The sequence below is a fragment of the Stigmatopora argus genome, chromosome 8 (assembly GCF_051989625.1).
Source record: "Stigmatopora argus isolate UIUO_Sarg chromosome 8, RoL_Sarg_1.0, whole genome shotgun sequence".
In the NCBI taxonomy this organism is placed as follows: domain Eukaryota; kingdom Metazoa; phylum Chordata; class Actinopteri; order Syngnathiformes; family Syngnathidae; genus Stigmatopora; species Stigmatopora argus.
In genome coordinates this window covers 2,913,689-2,935,578 of record NC_135394.1, presented here as the reverse complement: position 1 = coordinate 2,935,578, position 21,890 = coordinate 2,913,689, and the positions used below count along the sequence as shown (strand labels likewise).

Below are 21,890 nucleotides of genomic sequence, written 5' to 3'. Positions count from 1 at the left end.
ATTCAATCGAGGTAACAGCTAGAGGTCTCTGGCCCATTAGTTGTCCCGACTAAAAGGATGCACTCAAATGTGAGATCATTGCCCCCTGACTGGAAAAGGTTGGAAAATGCGTCATCAGAGGCTTACACTTCAAAGAAAGTCAGTGAATAGGAGTTAACATCCAAAAGAGGTTAGCATTGGCTGTAAAAACACATCCATAAACACAGGCCCCACCAACGGGCTGGACTGTCAGTTATTACTGTCTTTCAAGTTTTACTCAACTAACATTAGGTAAGAATACAGTACATAGAGTCCAGATGGGTGAGTGCATGAAAGTGCACATTGAGGTACCACAAAACGTTTTGCTTTCTAAGCAACCACAGAACCATTTGTTACTATTTGCATAATTCCTATGCCCTGCAATTGGCTGGCCAAATGAATAAATCAATGTTCCTGATACAACAGATTATTTTGCCGGACATCTAACCATGGAGGGTGCAGGGAATAAATGATAATTTCCAATGTACAGTGGTACCTCGTCATACGACCGCTCGTCATACAAAATGCTCGTCTTACGGGGGAAATTTCGATCGAATAATTCGCCCGTTATGCGGTCAAAATTTCGTGATGCGACCAAGCCAGGTCTTTTTTGCATATCTTTCGTGTATAACAATATTTACGAGCACGGAACGATTAATTCAAACGAGTTCCTCCTCGGACCAGGAAACGCACAACGCGCATGCAAAAAGAAGGCTTTCTGGGTATTGAAGTATACTCCTGCAGACAACACCCATAGGCAATGGCAACCTTTCTCAGAATAAAACTTCATTACCCACAATTAATACGTGGGAAGCTCAGCTATGTCATTTCCTGTTGTTCTTTCTTAGGAATGGTCCCGCGATCGTCCCTTAAAGACTATTTCTCGTTGGCAAGTGGTTGTGCGTTATCCTATTGTGAGGACATTTGTGGGCATTATTTTGGGAATATTTTGAAGGCAATACAAAAGCAAACAGTCCATCGATAGCGAACGTGAGCGCGTAGGCGTGGCAAACCGCCAACCCGAAAAACGAAGGTAACAAAAGATTACAACAAAATTAGAATTCAGTTGTGTAAAGTTACATTAAACGTATGTTTGAGTGTCTGTATATATTAATCCAAGTTAATTTAAATTTGTTTGTTCCGTTTACGAGTGAGTTGTCGTGGAAAAAAACGAACCCCACCCCCTCGCGCCCCCAAACGTCTCTGTCTCCCGTCGGCGAAATCTGCCCAATTTTAGTTAGATTAAACACATTTTATTACTATTAAACCGCTAGTTATGTGGTACTTTGTTAATAGATGGCGAATTAGAAGAAATAAAACATTTTTTCCAATCCAATATCCTGTTTTTGGTGTTTTTTCAGAGGGCTGGAACGAATTAATTTGTTTTCCGTTCATTTCAATGGAAAACGTCCGCTCGAGTTACGAGAATCTTGTCATACGAGCTCAGTTCCGGAACGGATTAAGCTCGTATCTCGAGGTATCACTGTATTAGATTTTCTTTTATTTTTGTTTATTGAGTGTGCCCCTAAAAATAACATTGTTTGACTTTCAATTACAATTATTAGCAAACTCAACTCATTCCAACTCGCTCCAAAACCTTAGCAGTCAAACTGCTGCCAACATGCCAATATGTTTGTCAATGCAATTCATCTTTCCAGTCTCCTATCTAGTCTTTGTGTTCAGCATCATCAGATATCTCTATCATTGTATTCATGTTCATTATAGTTTCTTCCTTCACTTAATCCTCACTATCTAGAATCTCTCCCTCTTCCAGTTGTAGCTCCCCTAATTCTCTCTTTGCCTTTTTCTCTAATGGGGGGATCGATGATGGTGTTGCATTGAAGATGTTTTCTCTTTTTATCTGAGGACAATGTGAGGATGGGGACCATAAGGGGAGGTCCTCGCTTGCTTGGCCCACAGATATGCTCTTCGTTCCACAATTATTCCCGGCTGATGCAGGCTCCACTGAAACAATACAAACAGGAATTGACATTTTTGACTGAACATGCATATGCTTAGTGTGATGATTTTGCTCATGCATAACTAGAGTCGTATGTAAACATTACAAAATGAGGGATAGGTCAGACAGGAGGGGAAGGATGACGCTATTATTTGGGCCCTTGCTCGTGCTAATATTGGGGCACCATGCCAGACTGAGTTATGTAATATAACAGGATGGAAATGTCAGAAAGAAAGGCTGCGGGGTGAAAAAATAAAACAAATTAGACATCAATTACATGCATTTAAACTATAATTAAATACATGAATTCAGATCCTAATAAAGACGCAATAACATTTGGAATTTTTTTTTTACTTAGGGTCTTTATACTTTCTGGTATTTGTCTCTCGTATTTACATAAATGTTTCTATTGGATCAATGCCTGTCAGGCCTGACATGACTGTAAAGGCTCCTCAGCCTTACTGACAAAATATGCAATCACTCAGTATTTAAGCCTGTCAACGCAATGAACTTTGCATTAGTTTTGCGAAATCAGGTGATAAAAGATCCATCACTAGTTACAAGAACAAACATTAAGTTGAGTCGTGGTATGTCCATTTTTCACCGAGATTTTGGAATTCCTTTGCAACAGCGTTTTGTCATGGTAAGGTGAAGGATGAAAAATTGCATTTGTTTTTACTCAGAATGCTGGGTGAACGAACGAGACTGAAGCTAAGATCACAAAACAAATTACAGTTACCGACTTCGCCGTTCACCAAGAAAGCGAGCATCACACATTTACAGTAAACTGGATGTTATTTATATATTTATTTTAAGGTAACAAAAAAAACCATTTTGTTTGTCACCAAAGCAGGTTGCTACAAAAAGAGCAAAACGAACGCAATACTAAAAAGTTTGTGGATATTGACTAATGGATCACACCATTCAATGACTGAACTGGTGCCTTTGAGTGACAGGGCTCTTTATGCTGCCTTTTATTTCTTAACCAATGGTGTATACATGAAATTGTTAAGTATGAATTCACTACATCTATACTGTATTTTGCGACCAGGTTGATCTCGCCAAGGCATAGAATCCAATTCTTTTTTTTCTCCATCTTTTCATCTATGTTGTGCAATTTTGATAGTTTGTAATATCTGCAACATTTCAACACTTTTCACTCCCTACGAAACCAGTTGTTGACCCCTGCACGTTGTGCAACACTTCAGCTGATTTCCGTTGCTATAACACCTATCTGATAGCTTGTTATCACTTCCTGTCCAGCTTTCCAGGCTATGGAATGAGCAATTATCAGGATGTTTTTTTGACTGGCATTACATCAAAACTGTGAGACAGCAAGGCCTTATCATGGAAAACATACACAAACACACCAAAACAACTTTATATCTCTGTCAATCATGCTGAATGGATCTGACATTAATGCTATGATAAAGGCCAAGTTTGATTTATTACAAGAAAAAACATTGGAGAGCTTCGTGTGTCAAGAAACACGAAATCTGAGGTAAATGTCTCAACATAATTGTTGTGTCTTAATAATAGCATGGCACGTAAGACTCCGCGGGGAGTGATAGGCAAGTGATATAAGCACAACGCCTCCTCCCATGTCATTTCACATCACATGAAGTCATTATTTAACAGTAAGCCATGTTTAATCCTCTCTTTGGCAATGCTTGCTCTCGAGGTTAAAGCAGAGATTATGATTTTGCACAGACCACATTATTTTTTGTCAGGGTAGTACGTTACCATGGCTAAAATATGAGAAATGGGATGTTTTCAGTCCCAGTTGGAGAAACCAAGACCATGATATGATCCTGTTGGAATTGCTTTGGTACTATTACCTCTCATTCCCACCCAGCCAAGTATAGGGTTCAATAGAAAAATCAAATGAAGCAAAGCATCAGTCATAAATGTTAATAACTTAAAATTTATGTGTTCCAGATGTCAAGGTCTGATATACTATTTATGAAATATCATAATTGTTAACTATAAGGTGCACCTGACTCTAAGCCACACCCACTCAAAAATATAAAGAAAAAATGTTTGGTCATATATATATATATATATATATATATATATATATATATATATATATATATATATATATATATATATATATATATATATATATATATATATATATATATATATATATATATAAATTGAATACAAGACAGAAGGTCTACATTGTATAGTGGGATATTTACCACCAAAGATGATATATATTTCATTAGGCAGTAAAAATCCACAAATTAGCTGTACTGAACTAGAAGGCGCAGGAATCATAGCAGGAGAAAAAAAGTGGCGTATAGTCCTAAAATTACAGTAATTATATTTTGAATCCATCAGTTATTTACCTGATTCTTCCAATGGGAAGTCCTTCCAATGATCCCGTAGTACCACATGGAGTATAGGATACTCGATCAAAGTTTTGTTGGTCAAGTTGTCTCTTAAGCTCTTCCGTAAATCCAACTTGTGGTACCTTTTCAAGATGAAATTTAGACCAATTAATGATTATCGACAGTAACAACATGCAATTTAAGTAATACAGTAAATCTAAAACAACAGCTTTTATCCACCTCTCTGTAAAACTCTGAAATAAATCATTAAAGGTATATTGTGGTGCATTGCTCGATCGAGTTCTTCTTACACAAATGTCCAAGTCAAGTTAAGCAGCTTCCATAGCGCAAGCCATACTGCTTGTTGGGATGACACGAGTCTTTTCTCGTCTCCAAGTAGTCCTTTCAGCAATAAGGGATGGTCATAAAACACCCATCAAAATAGTTAACTGGATTCTTGAGGGACATGGTTTGCTTTTACAATCAACATACTCCAGAAACATTTGTCATCACCAAAAGACAACAGAAAATAAGGGTGGATTTATTCCACAACTGGCAGACTCCCCACAAGCTGTCAAAGCAAACACAAAAACATTTGTAGAGCTATTGTTTGTTTTGCTTATAGCACAAGGAGACCAAGCCACCTGAGCAGACACCCATTCAATAAGCCAATCAAAGCACTCTGCAAGTCTGACATTTGCAGGTCCCCCCAAAATGCACTAAATTACAAGAAACTCTCCCTCACAGAAGGTAGAAAGGGTTCCAGAATATTTGACATTATCTAACAAATAAACTGCCATGTGTTAGACATTCTTGCGCAAAAAATAGCTAAAGCTTCCTAATTCAAATTAAATCAGGAAACCCAAAATGATTGATTATATTGACTACTATTTTACAGAGTATATTATACTATAGGTTACATATTATATTATATAGGTTGTTACAGGTCAGAATAATGCAGTAACAACAACGCACACATTTTAATACTGTACAATGTTCACCTGCTATTTGAAAGGAGTAAGAATTAAGCTTTGGCAAAACTGAAAAAAAAATTCCAGCTAATAGACACTCCCTTAAAGTTTGATCTGAATTAAACTGAATGGAGTTCAACATAATTAATTGACAACAAAATGCTTGCAACATACCACTCCAGGGTAAAAGAACCAAAAAAAAAAGCACGATCTGATTCTCTTCTATCTCCTAAATTAATAGAATTCGTAACAGCATACTTAACCAAATTTTTTTTAACAAAAAGCTGGTACAGTGGGTGCCTGCCTGCTTGAATCTTGAAGATTCTGTGCCTGTGGAAGCTATTTGTCAAGGATGTGGTAGATGCCTTTCTGACTGTATTTGTGGTGGTGGGATTTAAAATGATTGGAGTTGGCGGAACCCTCTGGTGTGGGAATTTATCCATCAATCAATCAAAATCAAAAGCCTTTTTTGTCTTTATACACAGCTGCGTATAACGAAATTGTTGGTATAACGAAAGTGTGTTTTCGCAGTAAAAACAGAAGTAATTTAAAAAGTCACGTCCGGGCAAGGTAATTCTAAAATATTGCACAATCTAAGATATTGCATTGTTATAGCACACCCCGAAGTTATTGCACAGAAGGGATTGTGTGTCGTGCTAATGCAAGTTCAGAGCCCGGAATTTAACACTCGAGTCGATGCACACGTCGGCACATCCTGTGTGCATATCATTTTTAATATCATAATTTCGCAATAACATCATCCCCGTGCTTGTGGTACACCTCATTTCAAAGTGCGTAGGTGGAGCTTCATGGTCGTTTTTATCTGACGTCAATACAGCAAGCAAAACAGGAGATAATGCCATTTGAGTTTTTAGGTGTCATTGCTCTTGTGAATAAGCATTACAGCGCTGCATGGATCATGTGTTTTTGTCCATAAATGTCATAAAACACTGTCAAGAACATGATTATAACACGTGGGGAGGATGAGAGAATAGTAGAGAAAAAACAAGTCAGAGTGCGCTAGCGAATTTGTTTAGACTGGTGTGCAAGCGACTTTGGGAATGATCCGTAAAGTAAATTTAACTATTACAACAACCTTGTGAAAAGCTCTACCCATTTGCGCCATCTTCTTTGCTACTGTTCTTCTACTGTATAGAATACATTTGGACCATATTATAAATGAAGGCTAAAAACCCCAAAGACCAAAAGTACCTGCTGTTTCTGCTGAGGTATTAAATATGTATAACTAACTATTCAGTCTCATGTTTTCCATTGAATGTTCAAATTTATGAGTTGACTAAATATTATCAAGCGTCAAAATAGTTTGACGACCATGTTTGGTTGTCAATACGACATAAAAAGGAAACCTTTTGAACAATAAATGTAGAATTGTTTTTATTTTATGGTCCGAAAGGTTGATATATTTGGTCAGAGTAAAGAAAAAAAAACAGTTTGGACAAGTAGGTTACAGGTTGAGTTTGAATAATTTAATAAGGGACGGCACATATTAATGAACATTTATATTCATGTTAATGAACATATATGTAAATATGTAAGGTAGTAGCCGAGGGCAAATTTCCATCTTTAGTCCCTTGTGTAGGTTGTAGATAAACGATGACACATACTAGACACACATACACACACGGACAGTTTTAGACAGCGTTGTGATCACAATTTTGTTCGTCTAACAGCCGGGCTTTAAGATGATTGGCTAAAAGGTTCAGAGACAGGAGTTCACGTATGCTAATTGGTATTGAGTACCAGGTATGTGCCGCACGGATAGAGAATGTGCTTAGTCTGAATGCACTCTTTTTGAAGGGAACTACACAGTCACCTGTAGAGCCGGCTTTTTGTTGATATGTTGAAATATTTTTTGTACTAAACTGGTAGTGAAGGAGCTTTGTGTTGGAAGATTTTGTGAAGAAAGGTGGCATCTGCATATTTAACAGTATTGTTCTAGTTCAGGTGTTTGTGTTTTTTTAATATCTGACAGTGATGGTGTGTTTTTGGCTTTTTGTCCAATACTTTTAAAGCTTGCTTATAAATGGTTTCAATTGGTTTTAGCGTTGTTTTGGAGCCCGATAACCAACTTGTTAGGCAGTAAGCCGTGTGATATGATTTTGAATTTTGCTGACTCCGGCGTTAAATTGTTTCTAATGAACCTAGAATTGGACAAATTTAATTTAATTTTGCGTGTTTTTCATCTGTCGTTTAAAGACAAGTTGAGAGTCAAGAGTCTGTGAGTTCCTGTGCAGCATGTTTTTTGTCTTTTGCGTGGACATATAGAACGGCATCGTCGGCATACATTTGGAAGGTGGCAGTTGAAGGACAACAGCTTGGCTGATCATTTATGTAAAGATTGAAGAGCAGTGGGCCGAGCACTGACCCCTGCGGTACCCCAAGACTGTTATTCCGCAAAGTAGATTTTGTTTTTTGTATCCTGGCGCACTGTGATCTTACAAGTATGATTCAATCCAATTTAGCGTGTTTAGTGAGAAATTAAACCAGGAAGCTACAAACCTAAACCAGTTAAACCAGGCCATTCTAAACAAGTCTTGGTAATAAAAAGACAAAATAGGCTTAGGGGGTTTAATTAGAACCTACCAGTCAGATGTGCAAAATGGTTTAATTTGCCAACATTGAGTGTGTTACACAACCCAGAATTTGCTACTCCACCCTGACCATGGAAAATGATTAAGAAATAAACACATTATTCATATCCACTTTAGCTCACCTGACAGAGTTGGCTTTCCTTCCTTCTGCCTTCATGAAAACATTGACTTCCTCAGTGGGGGTAAGTACATACCTCTTCAACCTGGAGCACAAGTTCATATTAACACAGTATCTCAATGTGAAGCTCTACACTCAATCATCCCAAAGGATAGATTACTCACTTCTGCCGTACTACAGGGTCTGAATCTGTTGGGTGTATATAGGCCTTCAAGATCTCCTCTAGGGTTAGTCCATCACACACCCTAAAATGAGATTTAAAAAAAAATCAATTTGTTTGTCAAACACGCTATTATAGACAAATCCTAATTTTAGGGATGTGTGTTTAGTCATAAATAATTGTAAGTTTTGGACATCCCAAATAAGTTTTTCATCATGCATACTAACATGAGGCAACCTGCACATGCTGGAATCGAAACCAGGCCACCAATATGGGATGTTAACAAAATGACTGTGGACACCACACTATCTTGTCTCTTTACCCCATACAAGTAAGTACCATTGTGTTAAGATAAATTTACATAGATATACAATATTATGCTGTATAAATTAAATAAAACATATAGATTAACTTTGACTATGTTACACAGCAATTTTCATCCACTGTGCATCTTAACAGAAGAAAAATATTGAGTTTCAAGCAAGATTAACTTTAATTATAGATATATTTAGATTTGAGTGGGAATCTTACCTTTTTTGGCTAAATTCTGTACCACTCTGAGGGAACAAAATCTTCAAGTGCCACATAAACACCTTTTCTCTAAATGGAACAAGATTTAGTTATTGTAGTATCTTTTAAAATACAGGCCAATATTTTATTATCACATCACAAAAACCTCAGATAACCACTTCTCACAAGTCTGCGATATACCTTAGTTTTTAGCCTGACAGAGGCAAAGTTTTGTCTGTTGTATCTATGTACAATATTAATTATTTACTATTTTGAGAGTGCGCTTTTAAACCTTTCCCCCCCCCACTAGATTATTCTGCATGCATACTCCCCTTGATTATCTTGATTAGCAACAGCGCGACAATGCTGTCAAAAGATCTCAGAGAACGTTTGTACTTTAAAAGTGGTGACATTACTTCAAATAGCATAGATTGGCGCTCAGCATTCGGACGTATTGGTTAAAATGGCAACATATTTACCACGTTGGTCAGAGCAGACCGTGGCAGATCAGCCGCGAACTATATGGCACTTAGAGGTTAGCCTCTTCAGGGTCAAAAATCAGCGGGTGCGGCTAGCTGGTAGCATTCAAAAATATTTCGACCCGCTCAAATTTTGTTATTTAATAGTAGATTTACAGCAACAAAAATAATAATTTAAGAAAATTGTGAGTTTTTTTAATATAGCAAACATGACATAAAATGGCAGCTAATGATTAGGCATGAATAAACAGGTCTGGGTTTCGTCTTTACTGAGTCAGTGTGTTTCTACATATTACTGTGGGAGCCTTGTCCATACATGCAAGAAAATGAGGGTGGGGCACCAGGTGTGATCCCATTATTCTGTTATTACAGCAAATGGAAACTATGCAATCCACTACAAAAAGGGTGCTTGTCGCAAAATGAATTCAGTAAAGTTGCAAAGTATAAAGCTGGGATGGGTTTCAGTGCCCAAAATAGGATCATACAATTAAAAAACAAGACGGACATACAAAATATAAAGAAAGAAAAACTTAGTTGACGAAAAATGTTGAAAGTTTTGATAATTTACAAGAAAATGAGATGTCAATAACTCTGACTAAAAGCATGTTAATTGCTCCTTTCCATAACCATCAGCGTGTTGAAGAGGAGTGAATTGACACACCTTGCTCACCTGGCCTCCCTTGACCGAAGGGTGTGCCAATACAGGTGTGGTTTTGCCTCATCATAAGGAAATAGCACAAAGAATAAGGGTTGCTAGTGTGTCAAGCAATATGCTTGAAGGAAAGAAAAACAGAAATATATATATATATATATATATATATATATAGATATAGATATAGATATAGATATATATATATATATATATATATATATATATATATATATATATATATAGATATAGATATATATCTATATATATATATATATATATATATACACACACACACATATACACACAGCGTATTTTTACGACTATAAGGCGCATCTAAGTCTTAAATTTTCTCCAACATCGACAGGGCGCCTTATAATCCAGTGTGCCTTATATATATGGACAATAACTAAAATTGTTATCACGATAAAATAAAATAAATCAGTCGATAGGCTACACAGCTCTCCTAACTACGGCAAGCAGCCCCGACTCTATTTCCGGTGCGGGGTGAATGCTGATATATAAAATGGCGTTTCGTTTCGGTTGAGCTCAATCTAGCACATTAATTCTATGTTCGCCGTCATTCCCAGTGGAAGTCTAAACTGTGGTCCGAGCTTTCAGGAAGGCAGAAATTACTGACTCGATTAATGACGACTTTGGTGAGACGGAGACGTGCGTGTTGGATGCCGCATTCGCCCACCTGTTCAACATGAGTTATTATGCTATTGCTGTGTCACAAAAATACTAATACTTTAACCTCGGAGAAAATAAAAAAACTGTTGTTTATTCATGTTGGGAGTAAATGGAGTTGTCAGAAAGCTGATTTGTAATCTATTAATAAAGTTTGGCTGACCTATCTGACTGTTTTGTTGACATTCCCTTTAGCGCAGCACCATCTAGTGGATGCATAATGTAAACCCAGCCTCGAATGCGGTGCGGTAGACCAGTGTTATGCAGAGCGGTGTGCCTTACAATGCGGTGCGCCTTATGTATGGAAAAAAAAATAAAATGTGTCATTCATTGAGGGTGCGCCTTATAGTCGTGAAAATATGATTTATGTATATGTATAGGTATACACATACACATATATATATATAAATATATATATAAATATATATAAATATATATATATATAAATATAAATATATATATATATATATAAATATATAGAAATATATTTATAAATATATATATAAATATATATAAATATACATATATATATATATATATATATATATATATAACACGTATTTCACTGCAGTACTGCAGTAATATTAGTAGGTTTTCAAGCACAAACTCCGTTGCACTGGGAGATGTCCAAATCATTCTAGAAGAGTGAGATTCCATATTACCCTGGGGTCTTAGCATGACTGCCACCCTGTGATTATGTTAATTAATTTACCAACTCAATAGGAGTTGAACATTTTTGTTCTGTGAAAACATTAATGAGAAAGGAAATTATAATTAAAATATACGGTATAAAACAAAGTTGTTGAAAACCAGCACTTACGCATTTAAGTGCTCATATTCCACTGTATGAAAAGCATGCACTACTCATCACAGACTGGCTGACTTCTTACCCATATTTGAAGATGGTGGAGTTTTCCTTTCTCCTGGTAAAGGTGCTGGGTAGTGTTTTCAATTTGATGTTCATCATTCTGGCCTTTACTATCAACTTCTTTGCCTGAAAACCAAGACCATGTATTATTGAAATAACAGGTTGAAGATATGGGCTACACTTCGAGACTGTCTGTTTAGTAGAAGTAACAGATAACATTAAAACACAGACAGAGAGACAGACACAAGACCACTGTTTTTTAAAATAGGATGTGAGAGAAAGCCACAGAGATATTTTATTAAGACAAATGTTGGCTGATATTTCAGCGAAATGGAAGAGTGTGGGTGGACGTAGCATTTTTATACAAATATGTCGTATATGAAACATCTGTTTTGCATCAATAAAGTAGACTTAAATTTTTAGTGCCTCCACAGTTTAAAAGGGCACACTACTTAATTTTCTGGTGCTCATATAGCTTTAATGGCTTCAGATTGGCAAGGAAAGAGAGGTAGTAAAATAGATTTATTAAAAAGATAGGGCTATTACTAGATTCTTGCATTTTCAATGGTCTGGAAGCCAAATCCTCAAACACATCATGCGCCAAGCCTTTATCACAAGCTTGGGGTTGCATTCATGGGTGCACAGCAACTCAGAGGGAAAAAAAAACTGGAATAAAATAAGACTATCCTATTTACAAACAATATATACTGTATGGATTTAAGAATTTGTCACTGCAAACACTAGATGGCTTTTCTGTTTATTGGGTGTCCAGTATTTGGTGTATACCAGTCTTTTTCTGAGGGTGTTTTCATTTTTGAACTGTATTGTTGTGTTGGTTGAAAATGTGTGCGAGTTAATAACACAACTGGTGCATTGTGAATGATGACCCATCTTGCTCTTGTCTGTTCTGGAGTTATAGCTACATTTCACAAATAAACAGCTATGGTATCTAGAGGTTTTCAGAGGCTCACTAATGTGTCTATGGTTATCATTGATGTGGAGACTACACGTACAGTTGGAAGAATAACTGTGGTGTTTTTTTTAACTTTATTTTTTTCGTAACCTACCACATTAAAATGATTCTTTATTGGTGCACAAACAAACCCAGTGTAATTTGAAGCATTTACATTTGTACATTGTAGGGTGGCTATTGCTCCTTGAAGATTTTAAAAGACCAACAAATAGAATTTAGAACAGATACTGGGGCAGATTTCACAGCCAATTTTTAGGGTAAGTTTAATAACTAAATTGAGATCATTTATTTTTAATCTTACCAGGTAGCAACACGAAGTAAGAAATCATCTTTCATATGGCTCTTTTCATTTCAGGTGTATATTGCGTTTTTTAGCATGAGGTGCACTACCTGGAATGTAACTCAATAGATAATGTTCAATAAAAAAGACGGACTTACTTGAATTGTCTTATGAGGAACACGAGCGAGATTGTCTCTTTGGGCGCAACCAGCAATCCTTCCCGTATCTTCCAGAAACCTGTAGTCTACAGATTAGAAGATAACTACTTAGTGATGATACTCAGTGGAGAAAAAACAATATATTTACAAAAATAAAACAAAATTGGAACTATTTCATATCAATCATAGAGTAATACAAGGGCATTAACATGTAAAATATTCACATCCTATTTTCCACTATCTAGAAAATAGAATTTAAAAATTATAAGTATAACTCTTTTGTTCAATCGATTACAGTACCAAGATCAAACATTCTCCACTTTTTTAAATGTCTGTTTTTGCATATATATATCATGCACAAAGGTTTCATTTCATCAACAACAACAACAAAAACAGAGACAAACCAAGGAATTATAAAATGCCGTTTCTAAATGAATATTTAATATATTTATTGGCGATTGCGTTCTTGAAACTAATGATGCGTTGTCCCAGGCTTTGCAGCCATAATTGAAATGTAGCTCTTGATATTATTGCTAAAGAGTCTTTCACATAATGTCGTGTGTAAGAATTATAGCTCACTATAAGCACAATGGTTGAAAATCTGCCAAATAGCCTGAACTGCCAGTTTAAGGTCACACCACAGCATCTAAAGTGGATTTACTAAATCCAGACTTTTACTTGCGCACTCCAAAATCTTATTTTTTTCCCCGTTAAGCCATTTAAAACTGGATTTGCACTTGTGTTTTGTTGTCCTGATTCATGATCTAAGACCACTTGACTTTGAGGGCACAAACTAATGGCCATTCTACTACAGCAATTTTGAGAGATCGCAGACTACTCACTTTTCAATCAATCACTTTTAACTTAATTTCTTCATGAATTTTTGGGGATCTTTGCACGACATTTTTCTTGAGATAGTGTAGCCGACTGTACTTGTCTGTTTTAAGTGATTTCATAATTGCACAAATCTGCTGGCAAACAGGTTTAGTTGTGGCCAGTGAAACATAACTCAGTCTTGACAGAACTCTGCTTAGTAACATTTTGATTAACCTAGGTTGGATGATTACCTGATCAAATAAGCAGGATAGGTTTGTAATTATATTCCTACTCAGTAATTAAAATAATTATTGAGAAAACACATTTTGTTTTCCTTGGGCTGTCATTGTGAGATTTTATAATAGGTTTAGTGGACTGAGCCTGGGTTGTGTGGTAAATATGCAAAAAATACTCAAAATAATTAAAAAGGAAGATGTTAGATACTTTTTCATAGCACTGCTCATTATTTAGAGCCAATTGTTCAGTTCTCAGCCTCTAAAGATTCTCTTTTCCTGCAGCTCATCATGAAATTATGGTTATTATTCACATTCGTTCAAAATAAGACATTTTAAACATTGCCTTTACATTGCCAACCTGCATGCAAACGTATATAACTTGACATGTAAAGAATTTGGGAATAAGGGCATGCTTACCACTGAGTAGAGCAATTTCATCAAAATGAGAAACTTTCAGGAAGGCTGTTTTGTTTCTAACACCACTACATCTTGATTTTTCCTTATGTTTCTTCACACAAAGCAAACTTGAAGACAGAGAGAAAGAGAAAATGTGTTTCACACTTGCATAACTATTAACAATGTTATATAGGATATATTTTTTAACTAAAGTTAGCAGGAAAATTTTTTTAAGTTTGGCCACAGCTAGATGCCCTGCTATCAAGAGAACCATCAAATGTGAACATTGAAGCCATGTCCCTTTTATAAAATCAAAATGGAACTGAACGTGGGATGATCATAGTTCACAAATGCAGGTATTTATAAAACCGCCTGACTTTGGTAGACAGTCTTTAGACAGCGGTGAGTGGTCTTGTCTCTCAGTCAGTAAATCCTGAGATGGCAATCACATAGAAAGTTACTAACATAACAAGGAGATGACGCGATGTCCGATTGTTACTCTATTAAAATCTATACCTATTTGTACAGACGTTTGATAATGCAAAGGTGATTGCAACTGTATATAGAAAATAAAATTCAATCACTCATTTTGACCAACATATTGCCAAGTGAAAACAATTTGTGAGTACCCGAAAAGTTCGCTTTAATTTCAAATGAGCGTTGCTAAGGTTGTGCTATGTCTTTGTCATTGCAATTTGAAGCTAAAGGAGTGTTTTTTATGCCTGTGCTTTGATATGGCAATGAAGAATATTCCATTTCATTTTGAGATTTTGTGGGTAGTTTAGTTGAGAAAATGCTCCACCGCATGAAATTATTTCTATTTCATATGTAAAAAAATAGACCTAAGCTTCCAAACATTAATAAATCTAACAGCTACTACTGTCAAAGAACAGATTACATTTGACTTAAAGGTCCAACAGTCTTTCCCAAAAAAATGTCTTTCTTACATAAGAAAAAAGATTGACAATGAAATAGAAATATTTCATAACTTTGCAATGAAAAACATCAATAAAAATAACCAGCCATAGCATTCATTATAAGCAACAGGCTGACAGATGAGACAGGAATTTGACCAGAGCCAGAAAAACATAGAATAAAAATGATAAATAAATAAATAATAATAAGCACACGAAATGCTGACTGATGCCTTCAACTACAAGACTTTATAAAAGAGGCTTAAGGAAACCTCTTGGCCCCAACAATGTCAGGAATGAATTTTAATATGCCAGCAAATTTTTGAGGATTAGGTTATAAATGTTTAAACGTCAACAGAGCTCAAGGACGAAAAGATCACAGATTGCCACGAGTACTAGTAGTATGTTATTGCAGGCAATGAATCAAAAGAAATAGAAACTGAAAATACTAAAGGGTATGTGGCAGAAAAAATATTGTCTTAAGCAACAGTGAAAGATATTTTCTAACACGTATTGCATAACTGTCCTTTTTTTCAAAGAAAAGGGCATCCACGATGTCGCATTTTTCACTTATAGTGGGTTGGGTTTTTTATCATTATATTTATAATTATTATTAGATTTGTATTATTGTTTTATTTTAAGGATTTTTATTTCTTAAATATGAAGACTCAAATAGGCAGAGTATTTGATTTGCATTTTATATAAAGTATCAACTATTTGTTACATGGATAAATAAAATGTAGTGGTCTCTGCAGCAATTTTCTAATTACAAAAATGCTATTAAAGATGATGAAGATTATATTCCAATACAGCACCAGAATATGAGCTGCAATCAACATGGTGGACTGAGGCACCTTTGGAAGGAATTCTCATACTGGCCTGATGTTCTGCGGCCTTTGCGACTGTACTGTCTAACTTATAACTATGCCTTTTCTTGCTACTGCCACAATGAAATTTCCCGAATACGGGATGAATAAAGTTATCCAATCCAATGTTGTCTGTGCTGCTGGTAGAGACCACATTTTAGTGCTTGTCTACCACTAGACTTTCAGCCTATCCCGTGAGAGTTCGCGACAACAAATGAACTTTTTCCACCTCACCCTGTCTTTTGCATCCTCCTCCTCCTCCTCTCCTATCACATAACACACCTGATACTTTCCTCCAGCTGTTCCGGCCTGCCTGCACATAGTTCTTCACTCCCTTTCCACATTCTCTATCACCCTGCACTTTTGACCCCAAGTACTTGAAGTTCTCTACTTTCTTTACATCCACTCCTTGTTAAGTTTAGAGTTCCCGGGGAATCTCCTCATTTACACACATGTAATCTGTTTTACTCCTGCTCACATTCATTCCTCGATAGCAGATTTCTACTTCTACAAGTTCTCTTCTTCTGTGTGGACTTTGGATGTTCTCCAGATACTGCAGTTTCCTTCGACATTCCTAAACATGGATGGTAAGGAGGTTGAAGACCCTAAATTGTCCTTAGGTATTAATATGTGCTTAAATGGTTGTCTGCCTCCTTATTCCCTGTGATTGGCTGGCACCCAATTCAAGGTGATCTAGCAAATATGAAAGAAAACTACCGCATTTTCTCGCATATAAGCCACCCCCCGTATAAGCGCCTTAAAATCGTTGAATTTTAGTGTAAACAGGAGTCTGAATTAGTTTGTGTAGAACAAGTACTTTGGAAATACCAATGCCATAGTCTTTAAGGCACATTCCAAGATGGTATACTCCTTTGTAGCGTGTAGTATTGTAGTTGTGTTAAAGCTAAAAAAAAAAACAAATTAAAGTTTGCTTGGGTCTTGTATCTTACCTGCACGAATGTTTGAGACAGGCGGGACAATTGTACTTTGCTTCCTCAAAGCCACAAACACCACACCTGTAGGGAAGAATACTTGAATTAAAAAAGAAGTCTATATATCACAGATCTCAAAGTGGTGGCCCGGGGGCCAAATCTGGCCCACGGCATCATTTTGTGCGGCTCGAGAAAGTAAATCATGAGTGCCAACTTTCTGTTTTAGGATCAAATTCAAATGAAGATTATAGATGTAAATTATATTTCCTGATTTTCCCCCTTTTTAAATAAATAAATCCTTATAGGATCAATGGGAGCAATTTTTGAATCATTTTTTTTTCTTTTTAGTTCAAAAAGCATTTTGTAAAATCTAAAAATAAATATATAAAGTATTTCCTGTTTTCCACTTTAATATTGGATATAATGAAAACATTTTGATTCCTTTTGAAAAAAAATGATTAAAAGATCAAAAAAAAATTGTAGGCACCCCGGTGGGGCAAGTGGTTAGCGAGTCGGCCTCACAGCTCTGGGGCCCTGGGTTCAAATCCAGGTATGTCCACCTGTGTGGAGTTTGCATGTTCTCCCCGGGCCTGCGTGGGCTTCCTCCAGGCACTCCGGTTTCCTCCCACATTCCAAAAACATGCATGGTAGGCTGATTGAACACTCTAAATTGCCCCTAGGTATGGGTGTGAGTGTGCATGGTTGTCCGTCTCCTTGTGCCCTACGATCGGCTGGCCACCGATTCAGGGTGTCCCCCGTCTCTGGCCCGGAGACAGCTGGGAATGGCTCCAGCAACCCCGCGACACTAATGAGGATAAAGCGGTTCAGAAAATGAGATGAGAAAAAAACTGTTTTATATCTATAAAAACCTGAATATTTAGGGCTTTTGATCATTTTTTTTAATCAGATTTTTAAAATATATATACACATTATATCGAAGAATCATATTTATTCACTTAATAGCATTGCAAGACATAAAATACAAAGATTCACAAGGATAAAAAGTAAGAATAATAAATAAAATAAATAAAATAAATAAAAAAAATAAAATAAATAAAAAAAAAAAAATAATAATAAAAATTTAAAAATTTAAGTGGAACATGACACATAACACATAACTTCACACCTTCCTCACACAGTCGAGGACACTGTATGCGTTGCCGCGGCACACTGCAAGAGAAATGCGCTGTAACAGCCATTGACACTCGCGTGGCTCGTTTGAAACAGCCACGAGCCGGGAACCTACTTCTAACAGAAACTTCAAAGTGGAGTCCCCACATACACCTGAGGTTTCGAAGGCTATGGGCTGGAACAAGTATCTATCGACAAGCGGTGCATACTTGACGGCCTTCATTGACTCTGCCTTGTTCGCAGCTGAGCACGCTTTCATTGCAGATGAAGCAATTGATGATTGAGAAAAGGTATCAACAACGGTCACATCCCACGTCAAACACTTTCCCATCTTCCATGGAAAGATCGACAAGCCGTCAGGCCTTCGCTCGTCTGCACGCACCAGGCCACTTGGCTCGAGGATTGAAGGAACACCAGCTTGACATAGTGCGCGTTTAACGATGTCGTTGATGTTGGAGTGACGCGGGAAGCGACCAGCTTGGACACGGCAGGACAAGGGGTGGAGAGCTCGGCTATCTATTGAATGACCACACTTACACGGAATCGGGTCGCAAACTTTGACACCAAGACGATGAGCAGTCGAGATGCGAAGCTCATCGGGGGAGAGCTTATTGCCCAAAGTCACACTTGGCAAGGCATTCAGCCAAGTCCCGGAGGGAAACGTCGACGCTGATAATATTCGACTGCGGTCCCACTGATTCGAGGAATCGATCAAATTGCCTTTCATCCTCAGGCAATTGATTTCGTCCCACTCTTTCTGAACTCCGAGATGTATTGGAGTTGAAGAATGACATTCATTCCAGGCATTTAGTGCGCCATCAATGTCAATTGATTTGTGAGGATCAATTTGAGATGAAGACAAAACAGGTCGCACTAACTCAACTGTAGAATAGAATGATGACAGAAAAGAGGGGAGGGACAAGTCAACAAGGGAACGGATACCAATGCCACCGTGACGAATTGGGAGTTTCGACTGATTCCATGCGGACTGTGAAAAGTCAACATTCAGCAACGAGGATAAACAATCTTTTATGACATGGTCGAAACTCTGTAAACAATTCATGTTGCGAAATGTCGGGGAGCTTCTCATCAAGTATTGAAGTTTGGGAATGAAGAGACAATTGCGTAGGATGAACATGGCCTGATGATTGTCAATTTGGCAAAGATTTGAGGTTAAACGCTTCAAGTCATTGAGTCGTGCATCAAGGAACTCTTGGATTGAATCTTTGTGGAGAGGTGCACCTAACAATGACCATTTATTAGTAGGTGCAACAACAATTGAGGGGAAGAGTTCCTGAAAATGACAAATCGTACTCTGACTTTTGTGGGGGGCAAGGTTTGAAAGGTAAACTTCACATTTGGCGTCGTTGATATCAAGGCCAATGCTTCTGAAATTTTCTTTGACCATCGCAGCGTCCGACCAAACCACATCAGGGTCACCACCCAACGTTGCATCATCCAAGTACCACAAGTTGAGCTTGGATGACACTGCTTTTGAGATATGGTCTACAGCAAAGAGAGCCGGTCCAAGGGGATCACCTTGCTGTATACCGGAGCTTGAGGGGATTATGTGGTCATCACAATAGAGGTTGGATGAATATCCGTAGGATTGACTGATGTATGGCAGGAGTGAGGGATCGAAACTCTTGATGGCTTGAAATATTGAGTTGCGATCAAGGCTGTTGAATGCGTTTCGGACATCGATCTTCATGATGATTGTGGGTGAGATCGAATGCTGGATGAATTCACGAACCGCATGTGAGATAATTTCACAACCCCGAGCTACACCCACGCCATACTGCTGGGGTAGGAGTTTGTTTTTCAACGATGACAGACGTGGAAAAATCAGACATTTAGCAATCAAGCGACGTAAAGTGTTTCCAACTGCTATTGGACGGATATCTCCATTGACTTTGGATAGAGGGAATAATTGAGCTCCGAAAAAGAAGTCACGAATGAAGCTTGGAAACTTCCCATTTGCTCCTAACTCGCAAAACTTCACCAAAGATGAAATGAGAGCGATTGCGGAGTCTCCCTGGCGTTTCCCGATGCAATCTTTCAAGTGTTGTGGTCTCAACATATCTGGACCGGCACCGGATCCACTAGGGAAAGACAAAATGGCTTTCGATAGACACTCAGGGGTGAAGGTTAGCTGAGGTGGGTCAACATTGTCTGGGAGAATGATCGGGGAAGGAGCAGGAGGATGTTTTACTTTCAATTTGGTAATGACACTGTCGTCAATCGGAACAAACGTGTTCGATGAACTGAGGGCCCGAACAGCGCCTTTGATGTCGAAATCATTCAATTTGCTGTTGACCACTTTTTGAAGATTAGGACGGCGGAAACTCGAAATGATGGATCTGCATTCCAACCTTTTTGTGATACTTGGGAGATCAGATGAAGCAAGAAATTCTGATATGTTTGACTTGATATATCTAAAATATTATTATATATTACCTATTATAATACCTATTATATTATTATATCTAAAATGGTCTGGTCCACATGAAATCAAGTTGACGTAATGTAACGTCACGTAAATGTATCACTAGTATCATATCGAGATTCATGTGGGAACCCTACTCTTATGCGTTGTTTCTAGTCGGTGTCATCGAGAACCTCTTTATAATTTAAAGATCGTTTAATTAAAATAACATATATGGATTTCAGTATGAAGTTATTACTAGCTGGATAGAAAATTCTTATTTGGAAGCACATTAAGACTGTCATTTGTTTGATAACATAAGTTTGATCTCGTGGTTTGAATTCGGAACACTTACTTGGACAAGGAAATCTTTCTTTTCGTCCCCTTCATCTCATCGTCTTTACTTGTACTGTCCTGAAATATCATTTGAGAAGATATTTTGGGTACCGACGGGGAAGCTTCACTGGACGACATATGACGAGTATCTAAACTTGCGGAAAACATCATGGCTAGGCTAATAGTGCTGGTTACCATGCGGCTTGTTGTGGATATGAACCAGATCCGGTTTAAATCTAGCACTTTAGCGCCCCTCAGTGTTGGGACCGGATAAGGTCATTTTCTTGTTTTATTTTCAAACGATGATTCTTGAGGGCGGACGAGATAGAAATTATGAATAAAATTTAAACGCAATGATGTGGAAGTGGCAAATTTCAATTTTTAATAAAACACAGACGACAGGTCAAAAGTTTAAACTTAAAAATGTATAAAATGTATAATTTTAAGGGAAAATATAGTGATTTTAAACTGAACGAAGCCAAATATATATGTATAATATACATATGTCTATAATATATACAAATATATACTATGTATATATATGTATATATATATATATATATATATATATATATATATATATATATATATATATATATATATATATATATATATATATATATATATATATATATATATATCTGACTTGATATATATTGACGCATGCAAAACTGTACTTTCAGGCAGCACGGATTAAAAATGTAGGGAACCAGAAGATATGTACTGTGTTCAGTTTTACTGTTAGAGATTTGGAGTCCCTTCAAAAATAGACAAATATTTGCCTCACTAGTTCTTTATAATTTGGTGTTGTGGGGATCACTTCCTACTCAGTGGCTGTGTTTGAAAGTAGCAGCTCTCTGACTGACTGGCGACCAATCTAGGGTGTAGTCCACCTGGGATGGGCTGCAGCATACAAAATGATATGCTTATGTTCTTCAACCCATGCCACTGACAAATATTTGGGGAAAAAGTATCCTAACATGCTTTTCCACAAGATGGAAGAAGGCACCAAATTAACTTGTGTATCTGTGGTGTGACATTTTTGCCAGTTGTTAG

General features: G+C 37.1%; 1 protein-coding gene across 1 annotated transcript; it reads right to left on the bottom strand.

Annotated features, from left to right (window-relative positions):
- Positions 1-1,498: 1,498 nt before the first annotated feature.
- znhit6 (zinc finger HIT-type containing 6) lies at positions 1,499-21,062 on the bottom strand. The gene is made up of 10 exons (XM_077608036.1): positions 20,854-21,062; positions 16,961-17,026; positions 14,252-14,358; positions 12,783-12,868; positions 11,394-11,497; positions 8,707-8,775; positions 8,180-8,260; positions 8,020-8,100; positions 4,333-4,457; positions 1,499-1,983 (listed from the first exon to the last, which is right to left on the bottom strand). Exons 1-10 carry the CDS (start codon positions 21,030-21,032, stop codon positions 1,757-1,759), a joined length of 1,125 nt encoding a protein of 374 aa, XP_077464162.1. The 5' UTR covers positions 21,033-21,062; the 3' UTR covers positions 1,499-1,756.
- Between the last annotated feature and the right edge of the window lie 828 nt (positions 21,063-21,890).

Coding starts and splice junctions, on each gene's coding strand:
- znhit6 (XM_077608036.1), bottom strand. CDS start 21,032: ATGGTAACCAGCACTATTAGCCTAGCCATGATGTTTTCCGCAAGTTTA. Junction 8,261..8,706: donor ACAGAATTTAGCCAAAAAAG/GTAAGATTCCCA, acceptor ATCTCATTTTAG/GGTGTGTGATGGACTAACCC. Junction 4,458..8,019: donor AGGAAAGCCAACTCTGTCAG/GTGAGCTAAAGT, acceptor CATCTTGAAAAG/GTACCACAAGTTGGATTTAC.